The sequence below is a fragment of the Emys orbicularis genome, chromosome 7 (assembly GCF_028017835.1).
Source record: "Emys orbicularis isolate rEmyOrb1 chromosome 7, rEmyOrb1.hap1, whole genome shotgun sequence".
Taxonomy (NCBI): domain Eukaryota; kingdom Metazoa; phylum Chordata; order Testudines; family Emydidae; genus Emys; species Emys orbicularis.
Window position 1 is genome coordinate 34,004,493 of NC_088689.1, and position 27,705 is coordinate 34,032,197.

The 27,705-nt window shown below is 42.2% G+C and overlaps 1 protein-coding gene across 3 annotated transcripts in view; it reads right to left on the reverse strand.

The window, feature by feature from the left end:
• Positions 1-22,868: 22,868 nt before the first annotated feature.
• The window catches only part of PCGF5 (polycomb group ring finger 5), a 73,722-nt gene continuing 68,885 nt past the window's right edge, over positions 22,869-27,705 (reverse strand). For all 3 annotated transcript variants that reach the window (XM_065407424.1, XM_065407425.1, XM_065407423.1), the window contains one exon: positions 22,869-25,270. In XM_065407424.1, coding sequence (XP_065263496.1) covers positions 25,223-25,270 — 48 coding nt within the window. In that variant the 3' untranslated portion in view covers positions 22,869-25,222. The remainder of the gene's footprint in view (positions 25,271-27,705) is intronic.

Genomic DNA, 27,705 nt, shown 5'->3' on the forward strand with positions numbered 1-27,705 from the left:
AGCCATTGTCCAGCAAGGGAGCTACAATGCAATGACTCACCTGCATGATGCCACACCAGGGGAATTGCTCAACCTTGCTTGGAGAGACTCAGTAATGCTCACCTGACTCTGAAGGTGGGGGCAAAGCCAAGAGGGAGGAAAGGACATGATAAAAGGAAGAGATGTTTGCCATGCTCTTCCTCTCTCTTCCACCTACATCTTCAGACACCACCACACCAAGCGACTGAAGCGCTGATCAAAGGGGAGAACCTGGCTGAAGAGCAACCAGCCAGCCTGTGGTGAGAAGCATCTAAGTTTGTAAGGGCATTGAAAGTGTTAAGATCAGCTTAGAATGCGTTTTGCTTTTATTTCATTTAACTAAATCTGACTTGTTATGTTTTGACTTATAATCACTTAAAATCTATTTTCATAGTTAATAAATCTGTTTATTCTACCTGAAGCAGTGCATTTAGTTTGAAGCATGTCAGATGCTCCCCTTGGGATAACAGGCCTAGTACATATCAATTTATTTCAAACTCATATAAGCTTGCAGCATCCAGTGGGCATAACTGGACACTGCAAGACGGAGGTTCCTAGGGTTGTGTCTGGGACCGGAGATATTGGCTAGTGTCATTCAGTTGCACAATCCAAGGAGCAGCTCACATGCTAGAGGCTGTGTGTGAACAGCCCAGGAGTGGGGGTTCTCACAGCAGAGCAGGGGAAGGCTGGCTCCTAGAGTCAAGGATTGGACTGACCTAGCAGATCACCAGTCCAGATAACACCAGAGGGGAACGTCACAATAGCTACCTTTAAAAATTTCCCTTGAGGTTTCAGTTGGGTTCAGTATTCTTTTTCTATCATAAGCTACCATGTTCTACTTCTACCAATGGCTGCAATTCAGCAATGTAGCGACTAGGGTAGCGTGTGTGTGTAAAATTTATAAAACACTTTGGATTCCTTTGAGATTAAACTTATTTTCTAGCTGATATGTTTTGCTTGCATAAATGAATTCTATAAAACACACACAGCTCATTAACATCATGGACATTTGTGTTTTCCAAGTTTCCAAGACGCCATTACTTCAGTACTAAGGCTTCGATCCTTCAAATACTTATGCATGTATAACCTCACTCACGGGAACTCCTAATTTACACACGTGCCTGGTTGTAGGATCATGACATCCATTTCACACTGCTCTAATGGTGCAATATAAAAATTGTTTCCTTCTATTTATTTCTTATGGTTTTGGTGGAGGAAAAGGATATTACATTGTAATTGTTTTTGGTTTCAAGGTTTTTGTAAGCATCTACAGTTGGATAATGTAGGATGCATAAAGGGATATTAAAGTTACCCTTGAAGAGTAAACAGGGCCACCTTTTTATGGGTAGATTGTAATATATGATTATTTATTTAGATTACAACAGGACCCTATTGTGGTAAATGTGCAAATACAAAATGAAAGCTTTCGGGGGAAGGGCCTACAAGACAATCACATCACACATTAACTACAGTAGTATGGTACTCTCTAAAGGAACCCATCATTTTGTGTGTTTTAATGTCTTGCAGCGTGGATTTCTAATCTGTAGATCTGAGGAAAACTTGACATTTTAAATATATTCTTGTGAGAGAGTCGGTTGCCTTCTCTGAAAACTGAAACAAGAATAGATGAACTTGTTCTCCTTCATGGCATAACTTGCTTCTTAAATAGGCTGTAGTGCTAGTCAGTTTCTTTACTTTTGTAATACATTTCAACTATATCAACACAACCAATTGGTATTTACATTATGTCTATGTATGAATGAACACAAGTTTTATTGAGTTAGATACAGAATGCTACTTTATTTATTAATAAGTTCTGTAAACATGCAATCACACATCTGCTGTCTTGGAATATTAGCCATAGGGCTGTTCAAAACAGAAGCCATTAAACCAGGAGAAACAGCATGTTTTGAATTCCCTTCCTCACAGAGGTTCGCAGTGCCATGCCTCCATTTGTCAGGTACCACATAATGACAAAAGAAAGGTTCTGACAGTTGGAAACGCCCAGAAGAGAGGGCAAGAGTGGACTGGCTAAAGTTACATTCAGACAACTCTAGTCCCTGGGAAGGAGAAGGCTTTCCCCTTCTCTTGGTCCACAGATGTTCATGGCTAGGAATGATAACCGCAGTCTGGCCTTCAGAGGCAGAGGGGAACGCTACACATGGACTGTAAAACTGCTACCCCAGCTAAGAAATGAGCCTGGGTCAGAGGTGGAGAGGAGCTGGCTAACTACAGCTCTCCAGGTGCTATTCAGGGGCGCGCTCTGTTCTGAGGGAGAATGAATCTGTTGGAAGTAGGCTGCAAAAGTAGCTCTGTTTGAACACGCTCAACATACCTGCAACGCAGAGACCGCGCCAGACAGAAGCCCCCCTAGAAGTCCGCGGCAGCCCCCCCGAGCCTCATGCAGCCAGGTCGGAGGCTGACTGACTGAGCAGACCTCGGCCTGGACTTGCAGAGGCTGTTGGGTGCCGGTGACAGACCCCGCGGGATGGGAACAGGCTGGGAGGGCAGCTCGCCCCGGTGGGGCCACAGTTAATGGGCAGCGAGGACACACCCCTGCATGAAGCCACCCGGGCTGGGGGGCGCTGATCCCCTTGGAACTAGGGGCAGCAGGCTCCTTCCTAGGACAGAGTAGGGGTGTCCCCGCCTTAGCTCCCACACACCCTGGCCAGCCTCCCCCCGCACCCACACACACACACACACACACACACCTGGCCAGCCTCCCCCCGCACCCTGCACACACACACACACACCCGGCCAGCCTCCCCCCGCACCCTGCACGCGCACACACACACACACACACCCGGCCGGCCAGCCTCCCCCCGCACCCTGCACACAAACACACACACACACCCGGCCAGCCTCCCCCCGCACCCACACACACCCCCACACACACCCACACACACCCGGCCAGCCTCCCCCCGCACCCACACACACCCGGCCAGCCTCCCCCCGCACCCACACACACACCCGGCCAGCCTCCCCCCGCACCCTGCGCACACACACACACACCCGGCCGGCCTCCCCCCGCACCCCCCCCACACACACACACCCGGCCAGCCTCCCCCCGCACCCTGCGCACACACACACACACACCCGGCCAGCCTCCCCCCGCACCCTGCGCACACACACACACACACACACCCGGCCAGCCTCCCCCCGTACCCTGCGCACACACACACACACACACCCGGCCAGCCTCCCCCCGCACCCTGCACGCGCACACACACACACACACACCCGGCCGGCCAGCCAGCCTCCCCCCGCACCCTGCACACAAACACACACACACACCCGGCCAGCCTCCCCCCGCACCCACACCCACCCCCACACACCCCCACACACCCGGCCAGCCTCCCCCCGCACCCACACACACCCGGCCAGCCTCCCCCCGCACCCACACACACACCCGGCCAGCCTCCCCCCGCACCCACACACACACACACACCCGGCCAGCCTCCCCCCGCACCCCCCCCCCACACACACACCCGGCCAGCCTCCCCCCGCACCCTGCGCACACACACACACACACCCGGCCAGCCTCCCCCCGCACCCTGCGCACACACACACACACACCCGGCCAGCCTCCCCCCGTACCCTGCGCGCACACACACACACCCGGCCAGCCTCCCCCCGTACCCTGCGCACACACACACACACCCCCGGCCAGCCTCCCCCCGCACCCTGCGCACACACACACACACACCCCCGGCCAGCCTCCCCCCGCACCCTGCGCACACACACACACACCCCCGGCCAGCCTCCCCCCGCACCCTACACACACACACACACACCCGGCCAGCCTCCCCCCGCACCCTGCACACACACACACACACCCGGCCAGCCTCCCCCCGCACCCTGCACACACACACACACACCCGGCCAGCCTCCCCCCGCACCCTGCACACACACACACACACCCGGCCAGCCTCCCCCCGCACCCTGCACACACACACACACACACCCGGCCAGCCTCCCCCCGCACCCTGCACACACACACACCCGGCCAGCCTCCCCCCGCACCCTGCACACACACACACACACACCCGGCCAGCCTCCCCCCGCACCCTGCACACACACACACACACACCCGGCCAGCCTCCCCCCGCACCCTGCACACACACACACACACACCCGGCCAGCCTCCCCCCGCACCCTGCACACACACACACACACACCCGGCCAGCCTCCCCCCGCACCCGCACACACACACACACACACCCGGCCAGCCTCCCCCCGCACCCTGCACACACACACACACACACCCGGCCAGCCTCCCCCCGCACCCTGCACACACACACACACACACACACCCGGCCAGCCTCCCCCCGCACCCTGCACACACACACACACACACACCCGGCCAGCCTCCCCCCGCACCCTGCACACACACACACACACACACACCCGGCCAGCCTCCCCCCGCACCCTGCACACACACACACACACACACACCCGGCCAGCCTCCCCCCGCACCCTGCACACACACACACACACACACACACCCGGCCAGCCTCCCCCCGCACCCTGCACACACACACACACACCCGGGCAGCCTCCCCCCGCACCCTGCACACACACACACACACCCGGGCAGCCTCCCCCCGCACCCTGCACACACACACACACACCCGGGCAGCCTCTCCCCGCACCCTGCACACACACACACGCACACACACACACACACACACACACACCCGGCCAGCCTCCCCCCGCACCCGCACACACACACACACACCCGGCCAGCCTCCCCCCGCACCCGCACCCACACACCCGGCCAGCCTCCCCCCCGCACCCACACACCCGGCCAGCCTCACCCCGCACCCTGCACACACACACACACACACACACACACCCGGCCAGCCTCCCCCCGCACCCTACACACACACACACACACACACACACACACACCCGGCCAGCCTCCCCCCGCACCCTACACACACACACACACACACCCGGCCAGCCTCCCCCCGCACCCTACACACACCCGGCCAGCCTCCCCCCGCACCCTACACACACACTCACCCGATCAGCCTCCCCCCGCACCCTACACACACACACACACCCGGCCAGCCTCCCCCCGCACCCTACACACACACACACACCCGGCCAGCCTCCCCCCGCACCCTACACACACACTCACCCGATCAGCCTCCCCCCGCACCCTACACACACACAGCCGGTCAGCCTCCCCGCGCACCCTACACACACACACACACACACACACCCGGTCAGCCTCCCCCCGCACGCTGCATCCCCCGGTCAGCCTCCCCCCGCACTCTGCACCCCCTCGCTCGCTTCCCCCCAGTACCCTGCACACACACACACACACACACACGGTCAGTCTCCCCCCGCATCCTGCACACACACACACACCCCGATCAGCCTCCGCCCGCACCTTTCCGGGTGAGCTCAGTGCTGGCAGTGCTCCAGAGCCCGGAGACGTGGAAGCGGCCCGGGGGCTAGCTGGGTAGCGGGCCCGCTGCAGGCGGGTCTTCGCCAGCAGCGTCCAACCCACGCCGGGGGCGGGCCGGGGGTAGGAGCCCCGCCCCCAAGGCAGCCAGCAGTGGGGGCAGAACAGAATGCACCTGGGTGGAGACGGAGGCTGGGAGAGCAGAGGCGCTATGGCTTACTTCATACGCCCAAGGGAAACCCCCAAGGCACTACAACGCTCCTGTGAAGGCCGGTTTTATTCTAAACGGCAGGAAACATGATTTTCATCTCGGTTAACTTAACACTTCCTACTGGACAAGATCCCTTCCGTTCCTGGTGCCAGTGGCTCAGTGTCCTTAACAGCCAGGCTGAGGCAGCTGGCCCACTTGTCCACATTTCAGATGCTGTTGCTTTTTGAAATAATTTATTAAAGGAGGGAGGGATAACTCAGTGGTTTGAGCATTGGCCTGTTAAAGCCAGGGTTGTGAGTTCAATCCTTGAAGGGGCCATTTAGGGATCTGGGGCAAAAATCTGTTTGGGGATTGGTTCTGCTTTGAGCAGGGGGTTAGACTAGATGACCTCCTGAGGTCCCTGATATTCTATGACCCAGAACAGAACTATGCTTTACTTAATGCACCTCCAAGTTAGGGGAATGATGAGTATTCTTCATACACAATAAAGTGGTTGAATCCTGCTTTAAGTACAAAATTCAATTCAAGCTTAATTAATTATGGAGCTGAGGTCAGCACCTCCACCATAATTTCAGGTAATTAAACTATTGGAAGGGACTATTTTGTTTGGGCAGTCAAAAAGAGGTGCTTTAATAGGAGAAACAATGCATAGGGTTAGCAGCAGCTCCATGACTAGCTCTTGAGCAAATCCTGACCATGTGTTACTGAAGTGGGAATCTGCAAGTCACTTCTGCATCCAGAGCTGCAATTAAAATGTATGAACTAGTAATTTGGGAAGAATCTGGTAAATGTTTTGCAGCTTTGCTATCATACAACAAGCCACAGAACATCAGGTGTTTAGCATATAAATCTCTCTGGTAGAATTATGCTTTGGATTTTTGTACCATGACATTTTTCTTATAGCACTCTACAGGAGAATATGTTATGCAATAGCACTATGGCTTATAGCAATTTCTTGTATAAAATTTTTCCTTCAAAGGAAAGGAGATTTAATAATCCAGTTTTCATTAAAGAAACAGAAATCTGCTGCCAGTCTGTAATGTGAGTGCCTCACTCCAAGGGCAGAGTTCCAACAACTTCATTTGGAAAAAAGTCTGCTGCATTCATAGTTCATAAAAGCATTGGCATCTATCCCATTAAACTAACAGAGGAAGAGAAATATTCTTATGCTCAAAACATTCTCTCCCTCTTTTCTGAACTATTTATATGTGAGGGTCTATCATTTCCCCAAGCTCAAATGTAACCACAGTGTGTACATGTATAGATATGCAGGTTAATCCCAAAGGATAAGAAATCTATTTTCAAAAGAAAAATGCTGTGCTTAATGGAACTATTTGCAAGCATCATACATCATAAATTTCTCAGATTTATGATTTTCATTCACTGATCTTTGAGAAACTTAACATTTTTAAAAGGCAAAATGCACGCATCCACACCTTTCTCCCATTCTTCCACCCCACCTTCTTAAATGTCTTCTAAGGTTTTTTAGTAGTGCCAGTATTTTCATTAACAACCATAAACATCTATGGTAGTGTCAGAATTCCATGTGAATCAATTTCCTTCCTTCCTTTTCTTTTCCTTGCCTATATCTTTCTCAACGTGATATGATTTTGCATGACTATATATTAAAAAATATTTTAATCTCTTCCTCATCCAGTTGATATACCAAACAAAATGCAGCAGACTGATCTGGAACCAGCTGTTTCTGCCAGTGTCTGGGTTCTTATATTACACCCATAGTATCTGAGCCCCTCTAGAAAATGTATTAAAGGGGACTCAACTAATTAGGCATAGCTCTTGCACTTTGCTGGCTCATGATACTGATTTGTTAAAATTTGCTTTATTACCCAGGAAGAACTCCCAGAAAGGGAATATTTTCAAGCAGCAGAGCTAATGGTCCATTTTAAGAGAGACAATACATGATTCATTTTAAGAAAGTAATTAGCTACTTGTGGAGTCAAGTGCTACTCAACATGAGTAAAGGTGGTGCAGTCTGGCCCTGTGTTATGGGCTTAGGTACTATGAGTGCTTTAAAAATGCCTGAAATAGATAGCTGCATTGTACTAAACTGGATGAGAAATACAGCACATTCGGTGAGGGAATGGATCCCGTTTAGATAAGCAGATGCCAATTGCTTCCAACAGTCTACAAGAAATTTCACAAGCTGATGCCAAATGGTCTTAAAGGCTCTCTTCATACTCGCTATATTACAGTCAACAATCCATTCTAGGATTGATTAATGTAGACTGGGGCTTAGACCATGCATGGTGGCATCATGCAGTATAGGCTACATTGCAGCATTCTAAACAAAATATCCCTTTTGTTCACTACAGCCAAGTCCTGTATCTTCTGTATTATGATGCACACCACTGGCACCAAGATATGCAGATTGCTTGTGACAGAGAAGTGGGAAAGAACTGTTCCAAGTGCTACAGGGCATGGTGAATCCAGACCATCTCCATTAGTTTACAGAGTGAAGCACTTCTCATTGTGGGATTATTACCTACATAAAATCACCCCAATTTAGGTGGCAGAACCATAGCTGGAGAGGAGTGGGGCAGGATGCAAATATAGTGTCTTCTCTGATTTAGTTTCAGTCAGTGTCAATTACAAAGTTTCTGGAAGTGTTTGAAGAGTTCTGGGCTATGAGTTGTGGACACATGTTTTTGTTGGCTTGTGAAATCCAGTAGGGAGACAGAGAGAGTCCATTATTGGAAGAGTCCTCCAGTGCCTCCATTCAGAAGGATTAGTGCTAGAAAGGGGATTTGCTAGGCTCTTGCTCAAGATATTCTTTCGATGCTGAGAATCTCATCAACTATTGACCTTTCTCTAATATTCCTCTTTAATGAATATTGAGAAGTTTGTGGTGACACAATTCTGTAAAATCTGAAGTCTTCAGATTTCCTGGATACCCTGAATATATTTGAGATTGGAAATTGTATGGATCTTGCTGGTTGATGATCATCTTCTGGCCAGGATGAAGACCAAGTATCCCTACCGATTTCTTTAGATTTATGAGCATCCTTTGAGATGACTGACCATGAGGTAGGGTTGACATGATTTTGACATTAACAGGGATAGACAGAGTTCCTCATGAGTGGCTTCCCCCTTTTTGTGTCTGAGATGACTCAAAATATAATAAGTACTCCTGAGGGAAGCGCCAAAAAATTAAAAATTCTGCACACGATATTTTAAAATTCTGCATATTTTGTCAAAATAATAATATCACACCATTTTCAACTATTTGCTGACAAGTATTTTGAAATAAATTACCAAAATACTTGAAAACGGTGTGATTATATTGTTATTGTGCTAGTGTTATTTTGATACAAAATATGCAGAACTTGGTAGAATTTTAAAATTTTTAATTATTTGGCATAGAATTTTTAATTTTTGGTGCAGAATTCCCTCAAGAGTACCAGGGTTCTGTGTGGGTGCAGGCAGCTCAATGGAGGGTCAGGGTGCAGGGGGGATTTGGATGCACAGGGGCTCGTTGGGGGGTTCTGGGTGTAGGGGGAATAGGATTCTGAAGGGAGTCCAGGTGAAGGTGGTTAGGGGTTAGCGGGGGGTCTGGGTGCGGCGGGAGTGAGGCTTGGTGGGGTGGGGGTCCAGGTGTGGGGGGCTCCTAATGTAGGGGGTGAGGCTTGTGGGAGGGTTTGGGTGTGTGGGGTTCTGGTGCAGGGAGATCTGGGTGTGGGGGGCTCCTGATGCAGGGAGTGAGGCTTGGGAGGGGTGGGGGGTACAGGGAGGATTCTGGGTGCGGGGAGGGTGAGGCTCAGCAGGGGGGCTTGGATGTGGGATGGTGTCCAGATGCATGGGGTTAGATGGACAGGGGGAGCAGCTCCCCATGCACTGACCCCCTCCCTTGTTGGCTGAGGGCCAATGGGGCCAGGAAGTGGGGGAAGGGGGTTACTGTACAGGGGGAGCTGCTCCTCCTGTCCCCCCAACCCCTGTGCATCCAGACACCCCAGTACTCAATCCCCCCACTGAGCCTCACCTCTTGCACCCAGACCCTCCACCAAGCCCCACCCCCATGGTGCATAGCCTCCTACAGCCAGGGGAGGTTTCTGGGGGTTGATCTGACCTAGCCTTGGCTGCTCTGTGCAGAGGAGGGGGAGGGGGAACTCCATCTCCATCCTCCCCTCTGGCCCCCCGCCCAGCCAGGACTAACATCCCTGGGCGGCCGTGGCATCTCCAGACTCCCCCCCCCCAACCTTTCCCCCAGCTGCCAGAACAGACACACCCACGCTGCTGGGGAGGGGTGAGTGAGCACTGGTGCAGCTTCTCTTTGCTTCCCCACAGAAATCATTTTCTGCAGGAAGCAAAGAAAATCTGCGGGGGGTGGGGGTGTTTCTGCGCACACAGTGGTGCAGAATTCTGCCAGGAGTAAATAAGGTGATTTCTCATCTTCCTTGAGGGCTCTCTCCTGGAGTGTACTTGCTGGATTATGATTTGTATGTATGTATATATTTATTTTTAATATTTTTTTGAGTTTCTTGAAATTCCTAACAAACAAATTGAAATTAGAAAATATACACCCAATCACAATTAACAATACTGAAATCAGGTTAACTCAAGCAGACACTGTAACAAAATCAAAAGGAAAGAGTGTAAAAGGGAAATTAAATGTAATGATGAAAAAGCTACAATCATATTGTTACATTTTAAAGGATTGCTTTGGAAGTTATAAGTGACTGTAAAATACTGAATTGTATGGTAAAACACACCTCCAGACTATATAACCTGATTTTAAAAATACACTTAAAATAAAATAAACAGTTAAGGGTAGGTATTCCAAAACCATTCAGTATTTATTAGCCTATTTCTGTTTCTATTAAAGTTAATGGTAAAGCTCCCAATGACTTAAATAGGAGCAAAATTAGGCCTACACTGAGCACTTTTGAAATTTCCATCCCAAATGTTTTACCATTACATCTCATGGCTGTATCATAATAAAGTATAAAATCAAAATAGAAAGACTTATCAATCAAATCAAACTTACTGATCTGGATGTTAACGAAAAATCATTAGAGCCAAGCCCTATTCCTAAGGTACATGTGAACTTCTATATAATTTTCACTTATTTGGACTTGCACCAAGAGGCTCAGATAGGAACACATTAAAATTATCTAAATAAACAATATTTCATATGCATTTTGAAGTTAATTTAGAGTTATGGATGTATGATTTGGAGATTATACTGTAGAAAATAAAGAAAAATAAAGTACTGTAGATCAGCAGTTCTCAACCAGGGGTCTGGGGCCCCCTGGGGGGCCGCAAGCAGGTTTCATGGGGTCCATGAAGCAAGGCTGACATTAGACTCACTGGGACCCAGGGCAGAAAGCCAAAGCCCCACTGCATGGGGCTGAAGCCCAGGGCCCTGCGTCCCGCCAAACCTTGAACAACTTAGCTTTGCGGGGGCCCCTGTGGCATGGGGCCCTGGGGAATTGCCCTGCTTGCTACTCCCCAACGCCGGCCCTTTTATATGCAGAAAAACAGTTGTGGCACAGGTGGGCCGTGGAGTTTTTATAGTGTATTGGGGGGCCTCAGAAAGAAAAAGGTTGAGAACCCCTGCTGTAGATACACCTCTACCCCGATATAACGCTGTCCTTGGGAGCCAAAAAAATCTTACAGCGTTATAGGTGAACTTGCTTTGATCCACTGGAGTGCACAGCTCTACCCCTCCCCCGCCCCCCCGGAGCACTGCTTTACCGCGTTATATCCGAATTCGCGTTATATCGGGGTAGAGGTGTAGTTTCTTCGTCAACAGCACAAAACACATAGGGGCAGGGCTGTGCACAGCACATGATTATTTATGGTAATTATGGAACCTAAAACTTCTAAGGAGTGTCCAGAAATCAGCATTAGGTTCTTTGGTTCAGAAATGTTAACTTTAGATTTATACATACAAAACACATTGATTGAAATGTTCCAATCAAACTCACATCCAATAAGGTGGAACAGTGGGACTTATTTAAACTAAAGGGTAGGATAGCTGGCACTCTTGAGATTAACCTTTTAAGCAAATTTCTAACAGAAATTAAGTGAGGAGGAGGTGTGTTGACAACATCTGGTTTGGAACTCCACCATCTGAAACATGATCTGGAGCTGCTAAGATTTGGGAGCATGTAAAAATACCAAAATGCACCTATTAATTGTTTCATCCCTCAGGCCCTATTTGCCACTTTTTTGAGATCAGGATGTGTGGATCTGACATAAGAATTTTTTCTTTATACTGCAAATAATTGGTGAAATTATGGTCTAATGGTTACTGCACATCCTTTCTTCTACTGTAGGGGAGAAAGCAGTGTAATGCTTGAACTTCCATACAGCTTTTTAAAAACTTGATAAAAATTCAAGGGCAGTACATATGTCATCTACAGCAGTGTTTCTCAACAACCGGTCTCTGAGATCTCCCTGATACAGTTTAGGAAGGCAGCAAGCCAGTCCCTGGTATCAAAAAGGTTGAGAAACACTGATCTAGAGGAAGTTTAACATACAGTAGGATACTTACACAGTTAAGTGGTTGCTGGTAGTAACTCTAACTCAACACTCAACAATCTTCCACATAAAACAAGTGCATGCTGATCTAGCAAAATATATTGCGTTCCATTTCCAATTGATTTTGAGCACTGGTATTACATAACTTTAAAAGTAGGTTTTTACAAAATTACATAATGACTGAAATTTTCACTTCTGGACACTTCATACATTTTAATATTACATTAATTGATTACTAAAAGTCCTGATCTTTCATCACTCTAACACTGTCATGTCCTATCTCTTCTCCCCTGTTTAGGTCAACTCTTGTGCTATATTTAATTTAAAGCCTGACCCTGTGGTTAGCTGAGTGCCATCAATGACCAGGACACTCCACGCCTCTAGGAGGCACTAAGCACCATATAGGATTGAGAGTTAAATCAAGTATCGCAACAAGAGACTCCTTGAAGCAAGGCACCTGCCATTTAATTGGTCTATAAAGCCTGCATGATTAGATTTGAAATTAGGAAATGTTAATTCAAATATTTTTACAATCTAGAGAAAAGTCAGAGAAACCAGAGAAACTTTTTATTGCACAAAATAAATTATATAGAAAACAAAATGCAACAAAACAACTTGTATTTGTAGGCTGCACAACAGATGTTACAACATGAATATATTTATTGCTTTCAGAAAGGAGCAATTCAGTGCTAGTAAGCAGATTAGTTATACTTCTTGCTCATCTAGATTTTTCATAGGATTAATTCAACTGGGCCAGAGGCATCTTGCAGCATATGGACCATACACAATTGTAACTTACTATAGCAGTAATGAAGGTGCCGTGGATATTCTTGACATTAACATGAAACACTCAATTTAACATCACTGGTACTGAAGCATACATATGGTGACAATAAGAAACTGTTACATATCAAATATATTTCTTAAAATGTCCATTTACAGAGTTTGCATGAGTTATTGTACTAAAATTTACCCTCTTTACAAATGTAGATATAACTCCAAACAAACTCACTTCACTCTGCATCAAAATACAACACAGATTCTGCCAAATGAAGTCTAGTACCAACTCAGTACCTAATTATAGAAGTGTTCACTAGTTCTAATGTAGTTACGGGTTTATCGTCCTTTTTCAGAACAACCCTCTATTTTTTAAAAGGGTTATAAACTCAGCTGAAAATAATATTCCAGAGTGACCTTTGGCAGAGCTGGGGGAAACCACAGTACTTGTTTTATACACTTTTAACAAAAATACTCATTTGGTTATTATAAAAAAAAAAAAAAAGGGGGGGGCTGCAATATATATTTTACATATATATTACACTTATAACTCAAACTGGTTTGAGATTCTAAAATGCTACTTTGTTGACCCTGAGATGTTGAGCCCCCATTGATTTAATATGGACATACTATTAGCAGCTATTTAACAAGAAATTTAAAAAGTAAAATATTCAAATTGTAAGATGTTTTAAAAATACTGACTACTTTAGGAACTCAAGGAAAGGGTAAGTGTATTAATATGGTAATGGTTTTACCAAGTATCTGCAGTATCTATTGAATAAAATCCTCTATTTAATTATGTAAATATTTATACACATTTAGAATTGTAATATTGTAATTTATTGTGGACTCCTGGGCTTATAGTTACAAAACTTTACAAACTTATGGAAAACTAACACAAAAGATTAAGTGTGACTAATGTTAGAGATATGAAAGACCCCACAAATGTAAGGAAATTCGGAGTTATGGTGGGAATTCTTGGCCATATTCAAATCTCAGTTACATGAATGTAAAAGCAAAGAAACACCATTAAAGTTAAATCCAGAGCTCTGACCCAGCCTCAGGATCTGTTAGTGTGGACCCATGCAGAGTCCCATTGTGTGAAGACTGTGGGTTAACACCTGTGGAACAGAGATCAGAATCTGGCCATCTGTCGTTAACAGTGATCTGGTAGAATTAATTTGGAATCGTGTGTGTTGCTGGGTTCTTTTAGATGTTAGATATACTACAGTACAAGCTGGCACAAAAAATGGGTTAAGAATGTCATTTCAACCATCATTTCAATTTCACCATTTCAGTGTCCATCGTTCCGTGAGATTAAGTCCTAATGTCATTTCATGTGGTTTTTTGTGTTTTCAAAAAAGTAGTTTAAAAGTACGGTTGGTACAAATGACTATGTACTAGTAACTCAAAAGGTGCAGTTGTAACATGCATATGTTCCAGCAGCAGTTTCCTAAAATTCAAAAATATCGAGTATCAGATATGTCCCACTGCACTAGGAAAATACTATTTGCTTCACATATCTGGTCATTTTCATTCAGTGGGGAATTTGCTATTAAATACTGATGTCTAGCAAATTTTAGGCAATTTTATAGATTGCATAAACTGTAAATGGACTATGTAAATATTGTATACAGTACCTTAAAACATCCATTGGAATGCGACCCTCACAATGAAATTTGCTGTACCACAACAAATACAATAAAGTAGGAATGCTATAAGGTAGGAAGAAACTAATGTCAAAAATGAAAAAACAGCACCGTCATTATATGTTATGCAATCAAATTGTTGATAATGTACATATTTTTTGTAGCATGATCAGATATACTTGGCTAAGTCCAGGTATAAAATGCATTTAGCCCAGCTGTAACAACTATACAGCTTTATACAGAATAAACATTCCATAAATCAACTGAGAATGCATTTGAGCACAAAAATAAAAATATTTAAGTGATTCTCTAAGCAGCTTTTTGTTTTTTCAAAACATAAACATAGATATTGGACTGATTAAATATCTACAAGTGCTTTTCCTTTATAAAAATACATATATTCTTAGTAGTAGGATAGACTAAGTCATTAACAATGACCTGGTATTTTTTTTTCACTTCAATTTGAATGATTTATAAGCTAAATTTTACAACCACAAAAAGGTTTATTTGTAATAAGGTGTTACCACTTTTGACAAAAAGCTTAAAATATTTTATATTTTAAAAGAAAATTAGCAACATAACATTACAATATGTTCTATGATCTCTTTAAGTATTGTGAGGGCTGTTGTATTAAAAACTGATAGCCACTGACCAGATGCAAGGAAGAATTACTGCCCACCACAAGCTCCTTTCTTATCTTTACTTGGATCACAGCTTATATAAGGACACTTAAGCCCCCATCCAAAAATATGCCATTTAGAGTACTCTATACAGACTATTCAATAGCCTAGAACGTCTAACAAATCAGGCTTTGCATTGATTTTTTTAAAATGCAAAATGTTTTTAAGTTTGCATTTGGGAAAAAATTTACAAAATTATGCATTGCTTAATGTTTATTCCAGGAAGTTTCTACTCCAGGAAAAAAAAGAAAAGAAATAAGAGCTACTGCAATTTTTTAAGTGACAGATTTAAAAATCTATTTAAATAATTGTTCTGTTTTTTCCAATCTAGTTCAGGACTATCCTGGAAAAGAAATGCAAGAGATTTATATAATTTTTTATTTTTACTGCACAACACATAAAATAACCCTGATATTTTTGCTAATCAATAGTCTGATGTTACTGAAAGCAATGCCATTTGCTAAAAAAATAGCTATAAAATCTGTAAAATGTAGTTTAACATCTTTGCATGATCCTCCAAGTCTGTCCTTTTTACCCTCCAAAAATTCACTAAGCTACAGCTAGAAAACCCCAAAGTATCTTGAATATTTTGTGCTTCAGAAGGTTTATGAGATTGACAGCGCACTGAAGTATTTTATTAGTTCCTAGGCCAGGTATAGCACAGATATCAGCAATGCAAGCCTTTATGCGTCTTTTTGTTAACAGACATTACCATGACCTAAAAGGGACCATTCTTTCTACCCATGACTGGTAAATTCAATCCTTATGCTAATTTCCATAATTTATCTGTTATTCAAAAACTGACAGGTATGCCAAACTTTAGTTTGGCAATAAACAGCTACCACCAGTAACATACGTTTGTTTGATACCAGATGCACTACACTTGACTAACTAGATGTCCACTGCACTCCTCAAGGGAAAATGACAATGCTTTATTCCAAGTCAGTTTCTGGATGGCTGACCTTTGGTATTAAAAAGTCCCTTACAACTATTAGGCAAGCAAATAAGTCATAAAAATATAGTCTTTTAAAAAAACTTTATGAATAAATTAAATGTCTGATAGGCAGATGCACAGAGTAATTTAAGTCAATCAGAATTCAGTTTTCCAGTAAAAAGGTACAGTGAGCAGCTCTGATTATACTGCACCAAAATCCCTCAGACACATCGGCAACATCTACATTGCTAATCACCTGATAGAATACAAAACACAGTTATGGGACCAGAATATCACCACAGAATAAATGCATCTCACTTTGACAGTAAACATCTTTGCTTCACCTTTGTTTGCAATAGAAAACTTAGACTATAGCCAGCAGCACAAAAATGTTTTACCCTTGTAAGACTTTTATATACTACACCATTCTCTCTTAATCCGAACCCTGCCTGCTGCTCTTCACCTTAAGGGAAAAAAAATAGCAAACTATTTATGTTCATCCCATCCATCCTTTTATATGTCACACATTAAGCCCTCTTTAAAAATATCTACTAGAAAAAATTATTATATATATAAAGTTTACTGTAAGAAAAAGTACATACATCATAGCAATATGCAAATTCAATCTAATGCCTCTCTTTGGTTCGTTAATATAATCATGGAATCTTTATCTTATGGGGCTGGCCTCTCCTGCAGTCTGAAACATTAGAGCTGCACCTCTCTTTCTACAAATACAAGAGGCAGCTCAGGTCTATGGGCTTTTCCACACCCCTACCACCACTCTTGAAGTGTTTCCAGAGCTGTATAGCAACATTAAATTCCTTATTAGTAAAGGAAACAAACTTCTTAATGGTAATGACTGGATTCAGAAGTGACCATTGTAAAGACACCAGCAGAATGTCTTGTGTCAAAGGAAACCCTACTTAGAAATCCCACCTGAAAGATCCTGACCTCTCCCCCCGATCCATCTGAGACATTTGGGATGTAGTGAGCAGTAAGGAAAAAAATTAGCTGGGAAGTAAAGATGAGTAAGACAAGAAAAATTTTCCCCTTCTCTAAAATTAGTAGCATTAATCTATTCTGGGATCACTGTTTGGAGCACATTCCCACAGAAGGATGCTTCAGTTGAGAAGTGAAGATCAAGCCAATAGTGTTTTACGAAAATGTTGATAAGATGACCAGGTGGAAGCTTTTCAGATTTCCTCTGTGGTGGCTCAAGCTCTTTCTGCCCTGAAAGCCATCGTGGAATGTGTTAAGTAGAATCTGATCCCTTCTAGAATCAGTCTGTCTACAGCTGAATATGCTTTGATGAAGCAGGACTAGATCCGCCTGGCTATGGAGGATTTTGCTGGCTTAGCCTAGGCATTACGGGCAAAAACAAAACATTTTTTCTGAATTGATCGGTTCTACTAAGGTATATTTTCACTGTTCTTCCCACACGTAGGATATGCCATGTTTTTGTCCTCTCCAAGTGTGAGGTATTGGAAAAAATGAATAAATGATCTCCCGTGAAGTACTGATGGGTTAATCTTGTTTATGAATGCCTCTAGAGTAGAAAGAGCTTTATCTTGGCCTCCTGAAAGATGATGTAAGGCTTTCTGTCTTCTAAAAGCAATATTTTCTGAAACTCTTCTGGTTGACATGACGCATAACCTTATTGTAAGGAAATACAGGGAATTATATATCATTGATTCAAAGGGCTGGATTGCGAAAGCTTGTAGCATTGTGGACAGCTCCTATGTGGCTTGCTTTATTGGAAAATAGATGACTTTACTCTCAGGAGGGAATTTGCATTACTTTGGCATTTAGACTTGAACTTCTCATGTCCTCACGTCAATTTATATATGCCATGGTCATGACTGAACTAGAACATGCTCTTTCCCTAAGGCAAGCACTGAAGTCTCAAAGAACCAGGCTGAAGGCTCCCAAATCTAGGAAACTGATGCTCTGGAGCTTTTTTTACTTTGTTTATTGTGACAGGTGTGTTCCCCATTCTGAAAGGCTGATACCAGTGGTCGGGATTTTGGGATCTGGATTGCAGAAAGAAGTTGCTACTATCATATGGGCTTCCCATCACCACCAAATGATGCATTGAAATACTCTGGATAGTATCTGCTTTCCTATGCATCTCTTGTTGTGACAGTTCCAGGCTCATAAGAGAAATCTTTGACGTTATACCATATGCACTCTTGTCTAGGGTGTAATCTCTACGTACAAGGCCAGAAGACCAAGGGGCTGCAAGTACGCACATCTTAGAGATCATTGCGTGGGCCATGTTGAATCTTTCCTATGTTGTTAAGGCTGCATTCAACTCCTAGGTGAATGATACTTTGAGAGGGCTTCAGAAAATTCTCCTATCTGAATATTTTCTATTTTGTCAACCTGTTCATTTTCCTTGTCTAAGACCACTTGGGCTCGCCTCATCTTTTTCTTACTCTGAAAAATATGAAGCAGCGTCCCAAACATTTGAGGGACAAGTTCTATTGCTTCTCGCTCCAGGTGACTGTCTGACTGAACTAGGACATTCTTCTTCAGGTGTGAGATCCTCTTCGGAATTATTTGATGTTTCTAGTTGTCTTGTAAGGTTGAAGATGGATGAAAAAGAGATATGGAGGAGTCTGAAACTCCAGGGTGCATCTCTGCTTCAATCGGCTCTGAACTTACCTGTCGGAAATCAATTAGAATGAGATAACTGGAAAAGGGAATACCCTGCTTTGTAGGTCTACTTGACTTCAAACTGTTGTAGTCAAACTGAATGAGCTGGAAAGAGGAGTTGGACTCATTTTCTGGTTTGGGCTTTCTTCTGATGTTCTTACCCCCTTGTGGATAGGAATAAAAGGACCTTTGCATCCTTCAACTTTACTGGAGTGGGAGCGAACACTTTGGCTAGTCCATGTAATTGGCTAGCACTGTATCAAGCTTTTCTCCAGATAGGATTCCACCAGTGTGTTTTGAAACTCAGAGAATTGGCACTGAATAACTATGCTGTCTAGGACTTAAATCAGTTAGGGCTTGTCTAATTTGTGGCAAGCTGGGATGTGACTCTACCCTGCCTTATTTTGCCATGGACTAATTGACATGCATTAACTAGATGAAAGTGTTTTAATGAACTGTTAATACTTGTCAGCAGGATCGAGAGCAGGCTGGTGTAGGGTATACTCACACTGCAGTTTGTGGGGAATTAAATGTTTGTGTACACAAGCCCTTAGTGTCTGGCTAAGTTGGCTTTTGTGGTTTTGCTGCAACTCCATGGAATGCCCTTCTGTGGCTCCTCAGACCTTATGGCAAACAGATTGCCTCTTGACCTCTGTGGTGATAGGGAAATGGAAAACAAATAGAGCAAAAGAGCTCAGTGGGTGGTCCCATTTAGGGAGAAAAGCCCTACAAATTTTGGTTCACTATGGGAGAGTAGAGAGCAAAAGATTTTGGTTGCTGCTTTCACAAAATCAGCTTTAATAGCTAGGATTGCAATGGATAAGATGGGAGCCCTGTCCACCACTCTGTGCTGCAGAAAGTGAATTTAAGTCCTAAAGGAGTGTGACCAAACCTTAAACTCCTATCGACAAGTCTGAGTTGCCTCTGGAATTTGCAAGAGAAGTACAGACAAAATATCTCAGACTAGGGGAAAAGATAAGGATCCAAAATTCAAGATTATTGCTTAGGGGAAAATAAAATTGACTCAACATAAGACTCACCCTTTTTAAATAGTTTCTAGTATGTGAGATACTGTATTTGCCCATATTTAAACTGCTTAATTAACAGAAAATATTTCTTTGATGTTGGTTTGTTTCACTTGAAGGAAGGTTCTTCTATGTATAGTTCTATTAAGAAATACTATTACTGAAAATATTGAGACCATTTATAATACACAGAAAAATATTCTCATTTAAAATGTATAAAGTGGGTCTAAAAGATATTCTATATTAGTAATCCACCATTTTCCTTTAAATAACATTTTCAGTAAAACCAGAACAGTCAAAATAATTTACAATATAAAACGTCATTAAAAAGAAGAATATAGTTACATTTTTGTTGCACATTAATTGTTTCCTATCTAAGCACACCATACGTTAGGGTCTGATTCTGAAAACATTTATTTGAATAATCCTTACTGTAGTGATGAATTCCACTGACTACAGTGGGGGCTATTCAGACAAATAAGAATTATTCATGTGTTTGCAGGATTGGGCCCTTAGTCAAGGTAGTTTAATAGTACACAATGTAATGCACATTTCATGCTAATCTAATAGATTTGTATTATATATGCTTTTGAGATCTTACAAGATCCCATTCTGTAAACTCTTAATTTCCAGTATGTTAGAGGATATATACTGCCTACAGATTTTTAGTCTAACAAAGGCATTACATTTGAGTTCTATTAATGGGCTAACTGGGGAAAGGAGGTGGATGTAACTTCTGGGTTCTCATTTTAGAAAAAACCTAAACTTGTGGGATAGAGTTAAAGGTTGTACAATTAGGGAAAGTGTCTCATTTTAGGTCTGACCCCCCCGTTGCAGTTGGGTGCCAACAATATGGATAATTTCAGAATAACTATTGAGGGCTCAGCTATTTTCTTCCTTCCTCATTGACTTTATGCAGTGGTGAGACACTGTGTGCTATTGAAATGTCCACATCAAGCATGCCTGTACGTAGTAGTGTCCTGTTTTATTTGGACACGCTGTGTGATTTTCATTGAATACCCATGTTCCCACTGCATTCTAATCTGACTTTGGCACTCAAAAGTGTCTGTACATGCACTCGACTATTCTTACACTTTTTATATTTTTTAATTGGCACAATGTATCAACAGGGATAATCACACGTGCATATCTGTAGATATGTCACACCTATGCAGTATAAGCAAAGAGGAATTTACTGCAGGAGAGACAGCACTTGTGTTATGCAAGCTGCCACATAGATATCAATTTGGCTGGCATCTAACCCCTAGGACAAGCATTCAACCAAACCACAAGCAGGCACTATGCTGTCATATCAGAAATTTATAATTGTAGGTAGCTAGATCGTATGTTTATAAAAGCACTGAAAGACAGGATACTCAGCAGAGTACATTGAAAACGTATCTGTCCTTAGTTTTCGTACTTACAATGAAGAAGATTTGACTTCCCTAATCCAGTTCTGAGCTGGATTTAAAAAACAAACAAACCATGAAATAACACAGTTGTCAATTCTCAGCAAGACAAATTTTTGGCTTCCTGAACTGAGAATGCAGAAAATCTTATGAAACATTCAAACCTCTATTCATTGTCACTCATGGGCCCTCATAATATAGTAAAAAGAATTTTCAGTGGCTGTGCTAAATCCAATATGAATTTGTTGGTTGGGTGCAAAATTCTGTCTATGTCATACCCTTAAGAATGGACTCAAAGTGATAAATTTTGTGTTAGACAAGGTAGGTGAGGGAACATCTTATATTGGACCAACTTCTGTTGATGAAAGACAAGCTTTCAAGCTCACAGAGCTCTTCTTTGGGTCTGGGGAAGATACTCGATTGTCACAGCTAAGTACAAGATGGAACAGACTGTTAAACATAAGAAGTTAACATGTTTCAAGATATCATTCAAAATAAACTGGGAAAAATATTCGTGAAAAATGTTTACCCACAGGTAATATGGTGTTTCCACATTGGAACCCATATAGGGAATCATTAAATAATTATAACCCATACTCGATGGGGACCACATCCTGAAAGAAATATTTTCTGAACCCCCTCTTCTGGCCTTCAAACAACCTTCCAACCTTACCAAGGTCATCATCAGAAGCAAGCTCCCCACAGACCAGGACACACCAACTCAAAGTGGCACCAGACCTTGCCAGAACAACAGATGCAAAACCCGGCTGACATATCTCCACTTCTATGATGATCAATATCTTCCACAATACACCATTCAAGATCCATGGGTCGTACACATGCTTAACACAATATGTGGTGTACCTCATCCATTGCACTAAATGCCCCAATAACAACTGTGGGTGAAACCAGACAATCACTACACTCTCAAATGAACTCATACAGAAAAATGATAAAAGACAAAAAACACCCTATCACCCATGGCCAAACACCTTTCACAAAGCAATTACTCCATATCTGACCTATCCTCATCCTCAAAGGAAGTCTGTATAACACCTTCAAAAGCTGGAAAAAATTCACAACGCTGCTAGACATTAAAAATCATGGACTCAATAAAGACTCTGGATTTATTGCTCATTATAACCATCTGTGCCCCACTAGCACTCCTTTGTCCCATGACTGCAGAGGTGTTAACTGCTCACTTCATGACTTGAATGGTCTCTTGCAACGTGTTAACTCCTTACATTTAGCAATTTGTTCCATCTTGTATTTAGCTGTGACACTCTGCGTACTTTTCTCAGACCTGAAGAAGAGCTCCGTGAGCTTGAAAGCTTGTCTTTCACCAACAGAAGTTGGTCCAATAAATATTACCTCACCTACCTTGTCTCTCCACTATCCTGAGACTACATGGCTACAACAACACTGCAAACAAATTCTGTGCTGTCCTTCTGTTTGTTTAAAACACCCAGTCCAAATGTATGAAACCAGCAAATATGCAACTAAAGAAATACACTGTCTCCCCCGAATCAACTAATAATTAAACTTGAAATATTGCTATTAATTTTATGATGAACTGAAACCAAAAGCTTTGAAACAAACCTTTCATTTTAATGTGAAGCCACCTTGAAAATACTCCTGGCATAAAAACACTTCTATGATGTGAAGGATATAAAAATTGCAGGGTGTCATTAGTACATACATGTAAATATTTAGAAACAACATTGTATTGATTCTTTATAAAGGAATTTAGTATGATGCAGATAACATGGATATGCAATAGAAATTTGGATCTCACTCCTGCAACCTGATCCATGTGGGCAGACCTCTGTGTCTGTGAAGAGTACCACTGCATTTGTTAAGGCTCTGTGTAGGAGCTGGGATCTACCGACATGGAGCAGCTTGTCAATCTGCCAATGAGGGTGCCATGGACTGGAAAGGAGCATGCCATGGACTGGGAGGGCAAGAGGTGACTAGCCTTTGCAACCAGCAAGTGCATCTGTTGCTATCAACAGTATGGCCCAACTAGCCCCAATACTAGTCAGCACACTGTGCCTGCAGAAGGGAGTATCAGAGTGTTTCCCATGGCACCCTGTGTCAGCACATTATATGCAATCTTCATCTGCAATGGCAGGATTCCTTAACAGAATGCTACGGGCAATGTCTCTACTCCCCCTTGTTATGTGGCTTTTGGAACACAAAGGTAGGATCTGACTCAGTGTGTACAAATAGGATGAAATCCTGTTCTCACTAAAGTCAATGGCAAAACTCTCATTGACTTCAGAGGCCAGCTTTTCACCCGTAATGCATGTTTCTTTGCATGCCCTACACATATAAATTGTACTGCCACCAAACTTTCATAGGAGCTATTTCCCATCGTCTATCTTTTATGCTTTGATCCTGTGGTTTTTTATTTAGGTTTTTTATTTGATTTTCTAAGCACGACTAGTTCATTCTATAGTAGCTTCTGAAAGTCAATTTGTTTCCTTTTTGTTGTATACATAAAGTCATATAAAAGTAAGTAGGAATGCTGGTAGCTGTGCATTAAGTAGAAATTATACCAAGTATTGAACTGTAAGTATCTCTGCAGAGTTTGAAATAAAAAACCCACTCTGACTTGTAAACTGAGCAAAGACAATGGAAGACTACAGAAAATGCATGAAATATAATGCTCCCTGCAATGTTACCAGAAACCTTAATACAATTTTCTTCACTAGAACCATTATATTTGTGATACCTAAGGCAAAAAAAAGCACTTTCCCCCCCCACCACTACCAGGTCTGAGAAAAAAAATGCCTTGAACAGCCTATTATTTTCACCAGACTGCTTATCTACTATATTGCATTACCTCTAGTTTTATGGAACTAGCTTTAGCATGCGACAATAACTAATTAAGTTAATGTGCAACAGCTTCTGAACTCCAGATAAACATAACAGAAATTTAATGCCATTAAAGCTATGTATTTTGAAATATGTTAGTTTGTATTATTTTACTCTATTATATGCCACACTTGGACACATCTAAACCCAATCTTAAAAATAAAGTGAACGGCACAGAGTGACAAAAGATATATAAATGTTTGCTATATGGTGTAATTTTAGACAGGAATTTCTGCTTTTTTAATAGACATTTAAATTATTTTAACCTCACTTTTACACTGACTTTATTAAAAGAAACCTAATTTGACCAGTTGCCAGTATCCTAAATAGTTGTATATCAAATTCCAATCTTTAGGCAAGTCATACAATTTTGCACTCACAAGGGCTATGGTGCTATTAGGTGATACTGGTAGAATCTATTTAGACAATTTAAAATGGCTTAGTTGAATTACTATGTTCTAATATTGTTGTAAGGATAATCTTCATTCATTGCAAAATGATTGTTGCACACTCATGAGCGAGCTATACCTGGACGCATGGAAACTTAAGAAGAAAAATGTAGTGGCACAATCACCACTGTTCTAAATATATTTTCTATACAAAATATTTTCAAGGTATAATCCATAACTTTTTGTACAGTTCTCTATCATTTATACAACAATAATCAGTAAAATAGTAAATATGTGACAATTGCAACACCACATGGAATGAGCATTCTGCCATTTTGCTAGTGTAATCAACATTAGGACCAGAAAACTCTTCTAACAGGCAGGCAAAATGTTCTGTAGTTTCTGAATCTTGACTATACACGTCATGATTTTGGCTATGACTTGCAGCACACTTTTAAGATACCACAAATATCTTATGCACATTTCAGTAGCAGAATGGCACTTGGCTTGCTCTAATAGAAACAACAAAGATGCAATTGACAATTTTAAGAAAGACAATGTCCTTATTTGCATGCTGAAAATCTGGTTGTGTCCCCTTAATCCAGGCACATCCATTCATTGTGCAATCTGTCGATGGGTAACAAATAGTGCAGGATTCATCTCAGTAGGATCCGGCCCTTTGGTCTAACCAAAGTCAATTCTGGGTCGATACTGCAGTACCATTGGGTAAGACTAGAAACAAAAACAAAAGAAGAACACAACAACAAACAAACAAAAAAAGACAAACAAGGATAACATGAAGGCATGGTTTATATGAAATACAAACAAGATATAATTAAACCGTACCACAAGGAAAGTTAAAAACTTACCTCTAGGGTTAACATTAGACTAATATGGTTTTATACATTTCAATAAAATTTACATCCACAACCAGTTTTCAAAAATATAGTAAAAAGTCTCTTATACCACAGTGAGTTCAGGAGTCAGATTATAATTATATCATCCATACACAATACATACGCTACATAACTTACATTGTACGTATGACATACTGGATCACACTTGTGTGATCCTAGAAATAATTCAGGTATTCTTGTGCTGTTAGGTTTGACAAAAACATTCATAAGATGTTTTTATCTCATACTGATCAAATAAATTCTAAGATGATATACTTGGCCTGGTATTTCAGAAGTACAGAGAGCCAACAGCTCCCATTATAACCAGTATTAACCAATGCAAGCTGCAGTTACTCAACTCTTTTGAAAGTCAAGTCAACCAGAGTCACTTGATTTCATGAGAAAGGAGGACTGAAAGCTCCTGAAAATAATTCCCTTATCTTCATATTCATTCAAGGCTGCATTTTCAATAGCTCTTAATCTTGCATTCACAAAAATGCAACACATCCATTTGGATACACAAATTGAGGAGCACTGTGATTAGGGAAGGAAGGTGGAACTTGTGGTCACTTGCTGCTGAAAGTTCCATTTATATAATATATATTTTTTCAGTCTAAGTCTGATGTTTTCTTCATATAACTTTACTGAGGTGTTGGAGCTTCTCTAATACAAAACCAGGAATGCTCTATTATGTCAACATGGGGTTCAAATAGCCTCTGACTTCACTGCCAGAAGGGACCACAGTTGAGGTACAGACTTCTTAAATTGTGTGGGTGGAATTACTGAGAGGTTTTACAAAATTATCATTAGCAACAAAAATATTGCATTCTTTTTTCACTCTTCAAATACAACAGATGAATCTCAGAGACCAAAAAAAGAATAACCATTGCATTCAAGACTTATGCAAGAAGTTAATGAATTTTTCTCACTATGGTAGAAAAAGGTCAGAAACTGGAGAGATCACAATTGTTGTGGGCTTGTAGGTGTGGAAGTCTGAAAAAATCAGACAATTAGAGCAAAGGTATTTATAGTAGCGAGGGTATTTGGGTGAGAAGACAGAAAACACCTGAAGTGAGTTCTTGTTATAAGTAATAACTATATGCTCAAATAAACTCAATATCAGATTATTTAGTCCAGGATATGATTACTACATGAGAAAAAGGGAAACCATCCCATTTAACATTTAAGAATCTTTCACACTTCAAACTAATGCTTGGTCTTGCAGACTCTGAACGCAAGCACCTAACTTCTATTAACATTAATGGGAATTACACACAAGCAATGAGGACAATTACACCCCTAAAATTTAGTATGAGACTATACTGTACTCAAAACTCCTATGCACAAAGTCTGCATACCACTAAAAATGTTGAGCTAACTGAACAAATACAAATTGTAATGCGTAAACAGAAATGTTTTTCTAGAACACCCTTTCATTTGGACTGAATTCTGCCCTCAATTACACCCAAATCACTCAACTGAAGTCAGCACAATTGCAAAGTGTCATTTGTATCAGAATTTGACCCTGGATCATTAATTTTGGTTTTCCATGTAAGAAAAATATTAGTCCATATTGGGGTCATTTTTAAAAAACAATCATTTGTAATAGAGATGGGCTCAAATCAAATACTGAAACCAGATTCAGATCCAAATTTGCAGCTTGAAATCTTCTTTAAAATAGGCCAAATTAGAACACCCATTGTGAACAATATGAAAATTTGAGAAAGTTTTGATCAGTTTTCAATTCCAGTGTTCGGGGTGTTTAGATCTTGAGTTTTGGTGTGCTTCACTAGAGGGATATGAAGCTGGGATGTCAGCCCATTTCCAAATTTAAAGCAGTAAAAAGGAACACAACATTAGAAAATCTAACATTTCTTTACTTGCCAATTTTGGATACTTTATAGAGGTATAAACTTCCATTATGTCCCTAACCATGCGGTACCATGCAGTCCCTAACCATGCAGTATTATCATGAGGGAGGATAAGGGGAGAAAGGGAAGAGTGGGAGATGTCTTTTAACACCCTGCTGGTGATCATCGTATGCACTGAAGCATGAAGATAAAGAGCCTTTATTTAAAAAAATCATAAGCCTTAAAACTCCTGAGAGTACTTCATTCATTCATTCATTCATTCATTCATTCAATACAAGCTTTATGGAATGAATAAATAGACGACTTAGACCTTATATGTTAAGTTTTAGCTCAGAGGAACATAGAGTTATAAAACCTCCACAACAATGAGTTACAATTAAAATGTTGACAGGATCTGTAA